General features: G+C 39.2%; 1 protein-coding gene across 1 annotated transcript; it reads right to left on the bottom strand.

Moving 5' to 3' along the window:
• Positions 1 to 347: 347 nt before the first annotated feature.
• Positions 348 to 16,553, bottom strand: LOC121886786 (protein FAM13C-like). Its single transcript, XM_042397092.1, has 11 exons — positions 16,340 to 16,553; positions 13,298 to 13,622; positions 9,620 to 9,758; positions 8,994 to 9,075; positions 8,498 to 8,567; positions 7,692 to 7,812; positions 6,406 to 6,489; positions 4,865 to 4,960; positions 2,327 to 2,538; positions 2,130 to 2,231; positions 348 to 1,606 (listed from the first exon to the last, which is right to left on the bottom strand). Exons 1-11 carry the CDS (start codon positions 16,551 to 16,553, stop codon positions 1,483 to 1,485), a joined length of 1,569 nt encoding a protein of 522 aa, XP_042253026.1. The 3' UTR covers positions 348 to 1,482.
• Positions 16,554 to 16,752: the final 199 nt, after the last annotated feature.

Consider the following 16,752-nt stretch of genomic DNA (forward strand, 5'->3'; position numbering starts at 1 on the left):
ATGGTTCGTTTGCAACTTTTTTCTACCTTGCTGATGAGCTGACGTCGACTCATTGCTCATGCTCATATACAGCCATCCGTTCTGAAGCCTTGGTTGCTAAGGCTGTTGCTAAGGTTGTTGCTAAGGTGGTTGTTAAGGTGTTTCCATGTGTTGTTGTAGAACAGGGTGGGTTCATCGGGAGGCGGGCCTTAAAGAGACAGGAGCTAAAACGGCCTGAACAGAGGCTGAACTGAGGGGCTGCATAAAGGACCGGTAGAGGATGAATAAGGAGTTTTTAACTGTAAATCATGCAAAGATATTCCAGTAGAGCCCAAGAATTTAAATATAGAGCTGGAAATGTGCAGAATATGTGTCCTTTAAGGTCTGTGTTTAGCTTTTGTATGTGTTTTGGTTTTTGTTGCATTCCTCTTGCGTGTTTCTCGTGTTTCCTCTTGATAAACTTGGTGTGTTTTCCCCTTTGTTCAGTTTTTTTTTCACACAGAGAAAAATCCAAGCAAACTAAAAAGCATCACTAAAGCCAGATGAGAACGTTCTCTTCTCTCATTGGTCAGATGTGTCTGGGGGAGGAGGTGCTACTTTATCAGTCCAGATCAGACCTCGATTCATCCTGTGACTAAAACTCAAACTTGCAGGTCAGATGGAGGTCGGATCACGTTCCCACCACAAACAGACTGAGACCACTTCCTCTAAAGGGTCTCTGCGATCTGTCCAATCAAATCCAACTGAGGAGGAAAACCAACCAGAATCCCATTAAGCCAGACTAAACTACACAGGTCTGAAACACGCTTAATCTTTGTGTTTTCACTTTTGTAGCATCTTTTGATTTGAAGCACATTTCTCTTAATGTTTGTGCTTTTGTATGTCCAGTATTTTGTCCTTAGGGGCCACCGTATGTTTCATTCTCAATCCTCAGACGCCACGCTGCAGTTTTTGGTCTGTTTGTAGAATTAAAGTTCAGCTAGTTTTCCATTCGAAACACTGCAGAGTCCAAACATGCGGGGAGCCGTTGATAAAGCTCTGGGCTTTGTCCTCCACGACCACAGCGACAGATTAAAGTGCTTTCAGTTTCACACATACACACACACACATACACACACACTGAGTCCCATAGAAAAACATGTGTTGGTCCGCTGAATCAAACACGTGTCCAAGAGTGAAAGAAAACATGTTCAGATTTAACTCTGGAGTTTAACCCTTAAAAACACCCTCGTCCCTCCAGACTGGAATAATAAATGCATTTGTACAAAAAATAATTCAGACCCGAAGATGCAGGAAGATAAATACACACTGCAGGACGCTGGTTACAGACGGTTCAGAGGGGAGTCTGGTCTCTTTTTTAAGACTCATAAAACTCTGCAGGAGTATTTACAGTTTTCTACAAATGTTCACTTCAGAGATGGAGACAGTTTCTCTGAGGAGGCCAGTGTTCACAGAAACATTAAAAACAGGCTGGAGGAGATTTTGTGAGGAATCTGGTTCCTCTCACATGGTTTTGGTGACTTCCTGTTTGCTGAGGAGGACTTCCAGCAGGCGGAGTTTGGCCTTGAGCTGCTTGTATTCCTGGTATTCCTCCTTCATGGGAGTTCGATCCTCTTTTTGGCAGATTCTGTTGGGAAATAAGAACATCTCAGTGTAAATCAACAAACTAGAAGTTCAGAAAAACTGTAATGTCACTTTATAACTCAGAGTGCAGCAGAGTGAAAACTGTGACAAAAAATATTGATTTACCTTTTTTCACAACGAAAACAAGTCAAACAAAAACTATGACATTTTTCATTTTTGAATAAAAACTAATGTGAAAGACGGACAAATGAATTAATTACAGTTTAGCAGCTGCAGCGTCTGTGAAATCACTCACTGTCGCTCCTGGCTGTGTGGACACAAATGTTAACTCTGATAAAGATTAAAGATAAAGACCTTTCTGTTATGACTGTTTGTCTTTATTCTTGAAATTACCTTTTTTTCTCTCGAAAAATTATCTAGTCATAAAATATTGCAACTCTTTCCCTGAAAAAATACATCTTTATCCTCAAAAATTACAACTCTCTTCTCTAAACATTACGACTGTTTTCCGGTAATATTATGTCTTCTCAGTGATGCTCAGTTTCTTCCTCAGGTCTGTCTCTCACCTTCCAGTCTGACGGAAAAACTCATCCTCAAACTCTCTCAGAGCTTTACGTCGCGTCTTCTTCTCTGCTCTTGTCTCCCGCAGACACTCCAGCAGCTGAGACCTGGTTTGATAGAGTAGAGCGGCGATGTTGAGGTTAAAACAAAGTATTTTTCCAGTACAGTGGTGATTGAGGTTTAGGTTAAAGACCATTAGAACCTGGATGCTTCGTGCAGGTTGGCCGTAGTGAGAGCAGGCTGTTGACGGACGGCCTTCACCTCATCTAGCGGGGACACGAAGGCGGGGTCGCTGTCCCGGTCGCTGTCCTCCTCACCGGCGGTGGGCCGGGTCACTCTGCGAGGAGGTGGAACGGGACGTTCGTCGACTGTCATCAAGTTCATCGGGTCTTCATCAGAACCGTCCTCTTCTTCCTGTGAGACAAAATCAGCCATGACATGTGAGAAACAACCTCTTTTCTTTCATCTTCAGCAGCGGTGCAGATAAAAATGAAAAGTTTGTCCAGACGGTGGCGCTACAGGAAAGGTTGTTTTAGAAAACATGGGGTTTTATCTTCAGAGCTTGAAGTGCTTAAGTTTGGTTTCAGAAAAATGTGGGGAAGCAAGAGGTCTGGGATTCTTCAAGACAAAACGTGAATGTTATTTATTTACAGATATTTATATTAATGTGACAATTAGTCTTTGTGCCTTCATAACAGAAGAATTAATAATGCTCCTAAAAACAAATACAAATAAAATAAATTAAGCAAAAGCCTTCAGCCTGAAATGTAGTTTAAATCAACAGTGTTGGGTCTCACTAGCTGACCACATGTTTCAAGACTAGGAAACAGCAGGAATCCTCAAGAAACTCCACCCATGGATCCAGGTTATCAAAACTAGAGATTTTCCTCTTTCTCCTCCAGCTCCTTGCTCTTTTTCACCTCCAGCTGCTATCTTTGCTGATAGCCAAACTTGAAGCCAGGACCCAACAAAATGGTGCCCCGTGTGAGGCAGAGTATTGTTGGCAATCATTCATAATTGTGCAACATTAATTTCAGCATAATTTTGGCCAGTACCAAAATTTTGGAATCTAAAACCTTTAGACTATCCAAAAGCCTTTATATTCAAAACAACTAGTCTTCCACAGGAGTAGATATCCAGCTGTACTTACAAACAAGTGAAGTGTTGTGAGATTTGATTTTTTCAAATCAATTTTAGCTAAAGCAATTGGTAACCCAAATCTTATTCTAGTTATTGATAACTAGCACTTTAAGCACTTTTAGTGTTAAACTAAGACATTGCTGTTGCTGTTAGCCACTCAGGTTGAACCTACTCTGTAGGAAGTGTAAGAATTTTGGTTCAGCATTCGAATACCACATATTCAATACAATCTAGTGAAGCTGTCAGAATTGGCTGTTAATTCAAGTGCTCCCCTTGTTATTAAAACACAGTGTGCCACTGGCCCTGCGACACATAGAGAGCTTGTACCTGGCTATTACTGCCATGCATTCCAGCCCAAGTAAGATATAGAGATAGAGCCACAGCCCTGTGAAACTTAGACGTTATCCTCTAGCTGTTACTGCCATGCATTCCAGCCTGAGTCAACTTTAAGAAACAATCCTCTGACTGTTACTCAGTTAGTGCATGTTAAAATCTGTTGTGCCCACTAGAGCCACTAGACAGTGCCGTAGCTACCCCTCTTAGCCACCCCATTGTTTGATTAGGGTAGTGTACTGCCAAAACTACACTACAAAGTGTCTGCCACGCAACACCATAGCCAACCACATTGTTTTGTTGTACTAGTCAACTGTTAATCTAACCCTCCGTTCCAGAGACAACAATGGAGAACCCCTGTGTAGAGCATTTATTTCTTCCCTAGCACAGACCCTAGAACCTGGCTACCCAGAATTCATCAGCAGGTTGAATTTCAGTGAGTGCAGGAAAGAGATGGACTCACTACTCAAGGACAGGTATGATGCACAGACCGCATCCAAAGACCCATTGTTATGCTTGCTTCTGACCTTCCACAGACAAACCAGCCTCGCCTGTCAGAGCAAACCAGCCCTAGAAAAGGAGATAGATTCCCTTAGAGCGCAAAATGCTTGCCTCCTCCATGAGGCTCAGACGGCCAATAAGAAAGCCATGCGCTATTTAGAAGACCTGCACTCAGCAGAGTTAGATCTCTGCTCACACAAGGAGGAATTGTTAAGGCTTAGGTCAGAACGTCCTGCCCCACTACAGTCATTCAGCCAATGTGATTCCGGTTATTCCAATTCACACTCCTCCCATAATGAAAGGTTAACTCCCTCTCCACTCAGAAGATTGGAACAATTCCCAACTGACCCTAAGTTCTTGGGAATGAAGTCAGCTTCTCAACCTCCACTGAGAGACAGAGCTAACCGCTACCTGACTTCCCATCTCTCTAAAACAGAAAATGAAGAGACATGTAGTTTATCTTTGATAATCATTACTTATTGCTGATAGCCAAACTTGTAGCCAAGGCCCAACAACAGGAATCAGTCATTGTCTCAGGAACACTTTGATTAATGTTCAAATGTCTTTTTATTTAAATATTTGTTAAACATTATTGAAATTTAAACATTCACATTATTGTCTGCAGAGCTTTCTGTCAGGCGTCACCAATCAGAGGCTTAGGGCAACCTCCATTTGGCCTGAGAGGCAAAACCCAGGGCAAAAAAGTCCAACAAGGACTCACCATTGTCTGTGTATGTGTGTGTGTGTGTGTGTGTGTGTGTCTCACTATGGTAGTGATAGTCGGGCTGGCACACAGTAAACGTTTGATCAGCTGGTATCTGTCGTACAGCGGCTTCACCAGGTTCTTCTCCTGTTTGGTGCCCTGAGATACAAACGGACAGAAACACAGGAGACAGTCATTTAGCTGTGGAGTTACCATGGCAACATCTCGGTGTCCATTAAGAACTGAAAAAGCACCCTGAACACCACAAGAAACACCTAGCAACACCCTAGCAACCATATGTGTTCATTTTCGATCGCTGTAATAATGATAGTAGTAAAAGCTTAAACTATAATAAAAAACATTCTTTTGTTTAAATCTGGATGTTTATGTGTAAGTAAACATTACATTCATATGTTAATAACTAGTTTGTGTTTAATTATATTACAAGCATTTTTACACAGATTTAAGGACTCTGCTGTGTTTTATATATCGTAGTAACTCTTTTTCTATATTACAGTGTGGGAGGACTAAAGATAATAATCATGATAATAAATTTCACCATCATTTAAAGCCAGAATGAATCGGATCTTGAGGCCAGTATTATTATTAATATTTGAGCATTTAAAAAATTGGATACTGTTATATACTTTTCCTCACACAACCCACAGCATAAATACATATTTATTTATCAGATTCCCCTTAATTTGTTTGTTTTTTAACAGTTGTGGGGAGTAAATGCACTAAGCAGGATGATGTAAGACTGTTTCTTTCATTTATCAGCTGATATTATTCATGAGGTTTTACAAATACAAATCTGTCTTTTGTTGTATTTTTGAAGGATAATATTACCAGCTAACACTCCTAAATAAAAAGAAACATTTAAAACCATTTTGTATCTTATGACATCTTTACCTAAATTTATCCAGTGGTGGAAAGTAACTAAGTACATTTACTCAAATATTGTACTTAAGTACAGTTTTGAGGTACTTGTACTTGTACTTACTTGAGTATTTCCAAGTGATGCTACTTCCACTCAATATTGTTCTTTCTACTCAACTACATTTATTTGACAGTTTTAGTTACTTTTCATGTGAACATTTTACATGAAATAATACAACAAATTGTTAAAGATTAAATCAGTAGTACTCAGTAGTAGGCGTGTAATCCCTGTGTGTAGTTGTGGCTACTTGTCATGTTACAGATGTTTGAGTTGTTGAGCAAATAAATAATTGTTTGATGCCCAAAGACATAAAACTTTCCAATATTTCAAAAAGAGCAAAGATTAGAAAAAAGACTGAAAAATGAAGCAAAATTTGTGGCAGAACTTTGTTTTTTCTTCTTTCCTTTACTCGACTGATATCACAGAACTTTTACTTTAAGCACATTTTGCTGCTAATACTTATGTACCTTCATGCAGGATTTTTACTTGTAATGGAGTATTTTTACATTGTGGTTTTGGTACTTTTACTTAAGTAAAGGATTTGAATACTTCTTCCACCACTGTATTAAGCAATAAATTCTGTCTCTTCCTGTTATGTGGTCACTAGGTGGCGCTGTGTCTTCATTCACACGATGAAGTCTGCGGTAAAAACAGTCGGACTCACCGGTCGGCCATGCAGACTCTCAAAGTAGAGCAAACATTTCTGTAGAGTGATCTTCTCCATCACCATCTGAGCCTGAGTCATCTCCTGCACACACACACACACACACACACACACACACACACACACACACACACACACACACACACACACACACAGCCTCAGTGATGATGTAATAATAATGCTGACAACTGTTTTGTTAAATGACCACCAGAGGGCGCCATGTGCACTCAGAGAACTGAAGAGAGAAAGCAAATCAATATTTATTTGACCTCAAAGTTATCAATGATCAGATTTATTCTTTTCCAGGACTCTGTGGTTTACCAGGAAGTTATGTAAGATCAGAATTTGTTGTTTTCTGTGGAGATTTCTCCAGTTTTCTCATTCTGTGTTACCCTGATCAATAATGTAAAGAGTTCAGATTATTTTTGTGGCTGATAAAAATAATCAGTTACTATTTGTTGATTGATTTGTTGATTTACTTTACACTTAAATTAGATTTCTTTTTAGCAAAGGATGACGGCTTTGTGTTATTTTTATATTCTAAATCATGTATTATGCTGAACGTATTGCAGCTTCTGCACCATTTGTGTTAGAAACATAATATGATAGTATAGTATAGTAACAGGAAGTGCAAGATCCTCTCATTAATTCTGCAAACAGTAAAATTTGATTAAACTGTACTATGTGTACTAAGAGGTTTACAGATTATTTGTTTTATGCAGAACTGCAACTAACGATCTTCATCATCAATTAATCTGTCAATTATTTTCTCCATTGATCGATTAGTTGTTTGGTCCATAAAATGATGAAACATGTTGATCAGTGTTTCTCAAAGTCTAAGATGACGTCATCACATGTTTTGTTTTGTCCACAACACAAAGATATTCAGTTTACTGTCATAGAGACGAAAGAAACCAGAAAATATTCATATTTAAGAAGCTGGAATCAAAGAATTTTGTCTTTTTTTCTTTAAAAATTAAACAAAACGATGAATTGATTTTCAAAATAGTTGCAGATTAATTTTCTTTCGATCAACTAATCAATTAATTGACTAATCATTGCAGCTCTAGTTTTATAAATCATAGGATTTAAACTGTTTTCTTGTAGTTAAAGATTTAAATGTTTGACTTGTTTTTTTGTAAAGAACAATGATTGTTATTGTTACTTTTGTTCATGTTTTACTTGGTCTCATCCTTATAAAAGCAGCTTTTCTTAAACAGAGTTGTACATCACTGGTTACCATGACTACAGAGCAGCAGCAGCGTCACTTCTATACACACACCGACCTTCATGTTGTCGGGCAGACCCAGAGCTTGTCTCTTCTCTCTCAGTCGTCTGAACAGAGACTCCACCGTTTCCTCCAGCGAAGCTTTGTGCTCTGATGCCGCCTGCTGGCCGGAGGCCAACCTGCAGGAAACATTTACACTGACTGATGCACCTGATGTGTGCAGACATTTGATTTGTAAAGCTCAGCGGAAAAAAGGAGAATAAGATAACCACAAAAATGTTTGGATAAATAAATCACAAATTGTTGGAAGACTGATTCATATCGATGTCGTTGATGCAGGATCTGTTTCATTCTCACGTTTCAATACAAACATGTTATAACAGTTTATTTAATACTTCTTTGTGCTGTTTACATCATAAAACCTGTTTTCATTTTTGGATACATAACTGAAAACAATGAATAATACCTAACTAAATGCACCTTTTTTATTTTCCAAACTTTGGTTTGTTCAAGAAAGTTTTATCGATTAAAAACAAAGTGTCTGTTTCATCAGATGACTGAAAAACACGGCTGAATGCTTTCTGTGGCAGTGAAGAAGAAGCAGACTGCTAACAAGTAAACACAGATGTAAACTATGCAGGTTTCAAAATGTTTTAAAAAACTGTTGCAAATGTTTTATGAGGAATTAAATGTATTCGTCACGTTTATTAGACCTCGAGGATGCAGTTTCAGTGCAAAACACTGAACAACCTTATCTCATCTTCCTTTGACCTGACTTTAATGTATAAAGATCATTCTTCTTCTTCCGGATGTAATGTGATGTGACGTATTGTGAGTGATCTGTAGCAGACGTGTCGGTGTTACCTGCAGATCTCTGAGTTCTCCGGACCGTCCGGCTCCTTCGACTCAAACAGCGACTGTCTGAGTCTGAGCTCTGCAGAGGAGACACACCAACACATAAACCTGCAAACATCTACCAAGGCTGCAAAATCCTTCAAATTGTTTATGTCTTTTAACTTCCTTGCAGCAGTTTGCCAACATGATCTTAAAAAGCAATTACAGAAATGAGACAATAAACTAACAGAAAACAACAACCTAGAAAAGGGCAGGTTAAAAAAGGAGGGAAAAAGATAAAATAAAAAAGTCTAGAGAGAAATACAGTCTGCTAAATATTATTATTTATTTTCTTTAAAATATTTCACATCCAGGATCCAGAACTGTTGGTATTTTGTTCATCTAGAACCTACATTTCTTCTGTTGACGGTTTAATAACTGGCTTTGTTGAGGTGACAGTCAGTGTTTTGGGTTTCACATATTGACTTGTAGACAGTAACATCAGTGTGATGGTTTTATTTTTTACCTTTGAGCTGTTTGCGAGCTTTGGCCAGTTCATTCATCACTCTGACCATCTCTGGGTTTGAGTATTTATCGTTGTGTGACGGCTGAGACACAAAGAGACAAACACAACATGATACCATCATCATCATCATCTGCACACAATAATCAAAAGAACTGAACAAAAGTTATATAAACCAATTTTTCAATCAGAAAAGATGGTTTAAACACCATTAACAATATTTAACTCGTTTGAGATTAATTTAAGATTGTGTGTAAAATGTTTCCAGGTAAAACTTTATGATACTTTGAGGGATTTATATTCCGATTCTGAGATTGAATTACTGTGTAAATTAATAGGTTTTAACACATTAAAGAATATTAAGGTATTATCTGTGGGTTTATGTGCTTTTGGGAGATAAAAACCCCTTAAAATCTGCCAAGTAACATTTAATATACCACTTAATTAATACATTTTGAAAATATATATATATATATATATATATTTATGAGTTTTCTGGATGAAGACTGAGACTCAGCTCAGGGCAAATGAACTGGCCACTTGTTGCCTTTCCTGGACTTGAATGCGTCTCAGTTTGGTTTTGGTCTGAACCTTCTTTGGACTGAAGTTCTGCTCGCGGCTGTTTTTACCTTGTAGTTCATGTCCTGCTCGAACTGATCCTCAAACCTGCGGACTTTCTTCTTCAGGGTCTGAATCTGTCTGGTGAGGAACGAGACGGAGGATGGACACTCGTCCTCTGATCCCTCCGTCCTGTCCCGACCCCGAGACCTAGACGCAGACAGGAAGACAGACGATGTTCAGACTCACTCCATGTTCAACATTAAACTTTTGTAACTGAGAGAAAAAAACATGTGATGTTCTCTGTAAGGACATTCTGACATGAATCACTTCTTTGTATTTCAGCTTCAAAAAAACAGCTTTTGTTGTTTTTACTAAGAAAGACAAAGAAAATTTAAAACTCCACTGAATGGAAGTGGAGCGGAAATAACTTAAAGTGCCACCAACTGACTCCCATCCAAAAAGCCTCAACTTCTCTCTAGAAATATGAAATCAATCATTGTTTTCAACGAGTCATTCTGGTCTCTAAATTCAAGCTCTCTAATAAAAGTCCTGGTGGTCAATTTGGAAATTATTGCAAAGTTAATAAGATTTGAAGACGTTATATTACAGGTCCTTCATGTTTATACCTGTAATTTGCAGGTATTTAAGGGTTTATTTTTAGGACATTTTACTGAAACAGTGGTGCAATTTAAAAATTACAAATTATAAAACAAACATTACAAACAGAAGAAGGTGAAGTTGGATTAGTTATTAAGTGTTTAGTGTGTTCACATATTAGCAATTATCAGGTTGTTTCTTAAAAACTCTGTAATGAGCACAATCTAATCTACCAGATTATACAACCATTTCAAAGAAATACAGTTACACAGCAGCTATTTTTAGGAACCGATCAAAAAACCTAATATGTTAATATATATCGTTTGACACATAAAACTACACACTAAAAACTGAGTATTAACTATCAGTTAAAGAATTGTTAAGAGTCACAAGTATGAACCCAAATATAATGAGTGGGAATTTACCAACTAAATCAACTTAACACCTTTTTCTCCTTTTTTGTTAAAATTTGTGCCAAATTGCACCATCCTCTTTGTAAAACGTCCTAAAATGAACCGTTAAATACCTGCAAATTTCTCACAAAATATCCTGGAAGTTAGTATAAAATGAAGACACCTGTAAAATAAAGTGTTACCATAAATGTTAATTGTGAGTGGATTTACAATAGAAGCACAAGTCTGACTGCTGTTAGTCTGTCTTTGAATACTGTCTGACGCCCACTGGTTCCTATAGGGCATAAATCTTTAAAAACATCTCACAAATATAAATTTTCATTTTTAAACTAAACCTGTAAGCAGTTATAACAGGGTCCAAACACCCAACACAACCCTGAACCAAAGGCTCACTGATCTGGCTGCAGCATTTGTAGTTTTGGGACATTTTTATATAAATCAGTCAGTTTAAATAATTACTGTATGTAAAGTTTAGTTGGGAGTCGATTTTAAAGCTCCAAGCTCATTGGTTTCTACTGAAGAGCTCTAAAAACAGCTCACATATATATATTATATATAGTGTAGTATAGGTTCAGTCATTTCAGCTGATCACTAGTTTTTAACAAACAAACAGCGGAAGTGGTTCATTTGCTGGGGACTATTTTTATCGGCAGATTAAACATTTGGTGTTAGTGAGTTGGGATGTGCAGAGATCCCAGTATCTGTATTTGTATCTGTATTTGTGTTCGAATAAAAGTGGAAAGAGGCTTAAAAATCCTGTTTTTGTTTTTATGACACTTTTAATTTTAGAAAATTATTACGATTACTGAGCTAAAACTTTACTCATCGCCTCATTGCAGCCAGACCTATCTATTTGTACACCCATAACACAGAGACAGCATACCGTGGGAGGAACTTCAAAGGTGATTCTTGCGTTACACTTTTCATTTATTGCCTATTTTTTACAACCTAACTTTGTGGAAAGTAGAAGGGGAACAACAGTTCATGGAGACTTTGCTTGTGTCAGTAGCTCAACTTTATCTCTGGGGAATACCCCCAACAAATAATTTTTAAAATATTTGTATGAAACAAATATTCGTATAAAACCCACTGTTTGTGCTTTGCCGAATAATGTATATGTATTCAGGCACACCCCTACTAGTGAGTATTTCTGGCTGCAGGACGGTGTGTGTGTGCTCATGAAATGAGATTTATCAATAACAATACTTGTTAGTAGATGAATTCATTGTTGGTTTTTCATGAGATTTTTTGACAAGAAGAGAGGTATAGAACATCACCAGAGTTCTACTTCAAAAAACATAAAAACAAACATTAGATAAAGAAAAAGAGACAGAGACAGGAAGTAGATCATTTCTTTCCTTCAGTAAACATTAAAGACAGTGGAGAGGAAGCAGGAAGACAATAAACTGGGTCACAAACACATTTTAACCATCAGCTTCAGGCTGTGGGCCAGAAAACAGAAGACAAGATGATGAAGGATGGATTATATAAGATGTATTAATGCAGCAGACAGATAGAGGTCAAACAGAGACGGTTTCATCTTCAGAGCTGCACTCTGACAGGATTTAACAAACTGTTTTTAAAAATACTTTAATTTTACCCAGAAATCATGTAACAGGATGTTTGTGGAGCTGATTTACTTTGGTGGAGGCGGAGAAGAGATTCAACCAGACTTCACACCATACAGACACCAGAGCTGACCTGAGTCAAGCAGGGTGATCACCAGGTTTCCCTTTAAATCCTTTTCACTGATTATAAAATTATATGGGACTATATGGAGATTTACTTCATGTGAACTGTGTGTTCTCTCTCCCGTCTGACTCACATTCACAACAAAGTGCAAACAACAAACTGCTGCAGGGACACAAAACACAAGTGTCACACAATCTGATCCTGAGGCTGCTGACAAGACAGGAGACTGTTCAGTGTTGCCATGGCGACGAGCGAATCTGATGTCATTCATCTGAAAGTCCGGAGTCAAGACCGACAAGATGTACGATAATTATCATATTTGTACGATAATTTTGCCTACTGCATGATGTACGATCAATAATTCCAAAGTTTCCATAATGTACGATAATTAGATCATTTTGTGACACTCAGTATTATTAAAACTCACATCTACAGCGGAGAGGAAAGACACAACAAATTGGACAGTAGCCCAGATGTCCAGAGCAACGTCTAAACATCACACTGTCTACATAGCTTCTAACATGCATGTTTTTTACATTAGTAATTTAGAGATGTTTTCATATTGGTGAATCTTCACAGTGGGACCTTATAGTGTGTCTGTGAATGTAGCAGGTGTTGCAGCAGCAGACTGTTCTCTGATATTACACATTTACACCTATTTGTTCTCTTGGTTATGACTCACGTACGATAATTTTCCCTCAAAATATGATAATTTTAAGCCTCTGTTGGGATATTTTAACATTTTCCATCTGGCAATGCTGTTAATGACCAACTAGTTCTGAGTCAAGACCAACTGGTCCCAAGTCTAGACCCACTTTAAGACTAACAAGCCCTAATTTAAGTTCCAAGACAAGGTCATAGAGTCAAGATCAACAAGTATTAAGTCAAGACAGTTGAGTCTTAAGTTTTGTCGTAAGTGAAAGCCAACAAATTCATGGTCTAGTTCCAATTCAGGGGTCCTGAGTTCAAAGTCTAGGCCCAACAAGACCATTAAACAGGTCGACAGACAGTTGAACAGACATGTTAACAGACAGGTGGACTCACAGTATGTACTGCTGGCTGCATGGCGGTGATGGCGCGGTATCGGGGTCGGTGTTGAATCTCAGGCTGTGGCTGAGGCTGGAGCAGCGGGGGGAGGGCAGAGGGCTGGGACCGCCCGCCAGTAGCTGGAGAAGAGCTCCCTCTCCTCCTGCTCCTCCCTCTCCTCCACCCTCCCCCCCGGGGCTGCTCCTCTGGGGGGAGTAAGGGGAGTGGTGAGGGCTGGGGGACAGCGGTCCATCGGGGGTCAGGGGCTGCTGGCCGGGGTGGATGGCGGTTAAAGGCTGGTGTCTGGGAGACTGTGGAGGTCTGGTCAACACTGTCAGCAGCTCTGCAAACACAAGTTATTTTCCATTAAATAAAATAAATATACCATAATTATTTTAATTAAAGTATAAAATGCACATGATAACAAGCGGATGGAAACATTTCAACATGAAGTCACAGACATGTTTGAATGTTAATTTTAGCTTGACAAACAGCTGATCTGGGATTTTCCAGTGCTTTCAACCACGTGTTATGGCCTTCCTTGGCAGATGGAGTATCTCAGTCGTCATGGAGATTGTTTAGTTGCAATCACATGAGCTAAATTTGGACATTTGGGTCACATGATAAGAGGTGGTTATGTATGGTGGGACATCTTAACCACTGTTCAGTGATAACTGAGGAAGGTCATGGGATGTGGTTGAAAGTTTTGGAAACAACAAGTAAGTTGGACCTTTTTATGAGAACTTTCTTATTAAGCTAATCCAGTTCTCGATCATTATAGCAGAAATGTGACATGTAATGCAAACAGAGAAAGTGCAATTATGTGAAGTATAAATTGTTTAAACAGTCTGAATCTCTGCGTCGAGCTGCTGTTGAAACCGAGTCTTCGAAAGCAGACGTCAGTTTGTTTTTCTGTTCTCACAAACAGCTCAGAGCTTATGAGTCAGCGAGGACAGGAAGCAGCAAGGCTCAAAACTGTCAATGAATCATGCAAAGTGATGAAACTGATGAAAACTGATGCAACTATTTCACACAAATAGTCCTTATCAACGTCTCTGCTTTAAAGATGTCCCCTCATTTGGGGTTTTGATGATAATTGAAAAAAAATCTCCCAAAAGTGTTCAACCAGGATCCCTAAAATCTCCTTAATGGCCACTAGAAGTCCCCTAGAACATCCTCAGTAACTTCTATAACATCTTAATAGACCTCCAAAACCTGCTAGAACCTCATTAGGGACCACTAGAACCAAAAGAAAGACCCCTAGAACATCCTCAGTGACTACTCCAACGTCTTAATAGACCCCCAGAACCTACTAAAACCTTCTAAAAAAAAACATTTATCACCACATTAGGAACCACTAAAACCACCAGAATGTCCCCTATAACTTTCTCAGTGAACACTTCAACATCTTAATAGACCCCAAGAACCTTCTAGCATCTCTTAAAGTATCACCAGAAACTACTCAATGGCCGCTAGAACCATCAAAAGGACATTTAGAACCTCCTCAAAGATCAGTAGAACCCCCTAAAATACAACTAGAACACGACCAATGACCAATACAACATCTTAATACAGCTGACAGAACTTCCTCAATGGCCACCAGAACTACCTACAGGTCCACTAAAACCTCCTCAATGACATCTAGAATCACTTAAATTATCACTACAACCTTCACTATAACCTCTAACACCACCTAAAGAACCACTACAACCACCAGAAAGACCCCTAGGACATTCTCAGTGACTACTCCAACATCTAGACTCCCAAAACCTGCTGATGGTCCGATAGAACGTCCTAAAGGTCCACTACAGTGACCTGAAGAACCTCTAGAACCTTCACAGCAACCTCTAGATCCACCTTAAGGAACTATAACAAAAGACATTCCCATCAGCTCAGCTGATACCTGCTAAACATTAGCATGTTAGCATGCTAATGTTAGCATTTAGCTTCAGTCTCACAGAGCTGTTAGCATGACTGCAGACTCTCAGTCTCAGTGATTATTACAATTGTTGTTGATCATTTCATTTCTAAAGAATATATAAAAAAGTTAATTATTTGACAAATTAAAAATTTGTAGCATTGTTATTTCAAATACTGTCAGTTTTTTGGTCGAAGCTCTGAGAAGACGTAAAATCCAATATGAGACCTGCGTGAAGAAATCTAAAATCTGAGGATGCATCAACAGAGAAGCAGCCGAGTGTAACTCAGTGTGTCTCACTTGTTTTACCTCTGCACTCGTGCTATAAATAACAACACGCACGGGGAAACAACAAGGTGGCGTGCCATCACGCTCACACTGCATGGCGGGTGGCGTGCTGTGCACAGTAAACAGACTCTACAGACACACTGATGCCATACGGCCCACAGCACATATACTTACTGTGTGGGTTAATAAGACCTCAAACAGCAAACTGTTGGGATCTGAATAAAGAAAGTGAACCAGCAGCTGCATCTCACATAACATGACTCCTCTGTTTCTGAATGAAATGTGTAAAGAATTATATTGCAAATACTGAAATACAGTAAATTTCCTTCAGAGTTGGAACTTTAAAGTACAACATAGTTTGTATCGTCACACTCAGGCTCACATGATCGATTGATCACTTGGCACTAAATGATATGATAGAATGAAACATGAGGCTTTAATGGAGATTTAAAACTGGACTGAATTCCATTGGAAAGTTAAGTTTTGTAAATTATTTTATTATTATTTTATTTTAATGTCACTCAAACTAACTATAGCTCGTTTTTGGGCGACTGACATTACGACCTGTTGTGTCGACAGTCTCAAATGTGTTCAGGTATCAAGTCATTTGATACGTACTTCTTCGTAACCATGGAAAAGTATTTACACAACCAGCATGTGACCACAACGTCTGCAATCGTTGGATCCTATCAGACCAGACTACAATAGGGGTTGATCCTTGTAGGCTATTAGCAGCCAATGATATTGAGGGTTTACTATACGTGTTAATGCACACGCCAGGTGAGGATTAGATTTGACCAGCAGTGACACACAGACAGGTATAGACAGACAGACAGACAGACAGGTGTATCTACCTGGTGGGCTGTTCTCATCGGCAGGGATGCTGTGGCAGAGAGCCAGCGTCTTCCCCTCCCTCCCTCCGAGCTCAGCCGGGCTGCAGGGGCTCTTCTGTTCCTTACTGCCCAGGGCAGGGGGGCTCTCCTCCGGGGACGGACCCAGTGAGGGACCCCCCTCCACCTCCAGCGCCTGGAGCTTCAGCAGGGAACTCTGCAGGCAGAAGCAGAACATGCCAAACAGGCTGATCCAGAGATTAACCAGGTCCCAGGAGGAGGTTACAGACTTCTAACACAGAAGACTGTCCAGTTACTGAAGCAGTGAGCTGCTGTTATGGATCAAGGATGCCAGATATTAGCCAGGTCCCAGCCTCTGAAACACCCCATGTGGAAGAAATAGCTGGTTTGTTAGGAAGACATAGGATGGATATTTC

Source organism: Thunnus maccoyii, chromosome 20 (assembly GCF_910596095.1).
Source record: "Thunnus maccoyii chromosome 20, fThuMac1.1, whole genome shotgun sequence".
In the NCBI taxonomy this organism is placed as follows: domain Eukaryota; kingdom Metazoa; phylum Chordata; class Actinopteri; order Scombriformes; family Scombridae; genus Thunnus; species Thunnus maccoyii.

Coding starts and splice junctions, on each gene's coding strand:
- LOC121886786 (XM_042397092.1), bottom strand. CDS start 16,553: ATGTTCTGCTTCTGCCTGCAGAGTTCCCTGCTGAAGCTCCAGGCGCTG. Junction 9,076..9,619: donor AGCAGGACATGAACTACAAG/GTAAAAACAGCC, acceptor TTTGTGTCTCAG/CCGTCACACAACGATAAATA. Junction 2,232..2,326: donor AACCTGCACGAAGCATCCAG/GTTCTAATGGTC, acceptor CTATCAAACCAG/GTCTCAGCTGCTGGAGTGTC.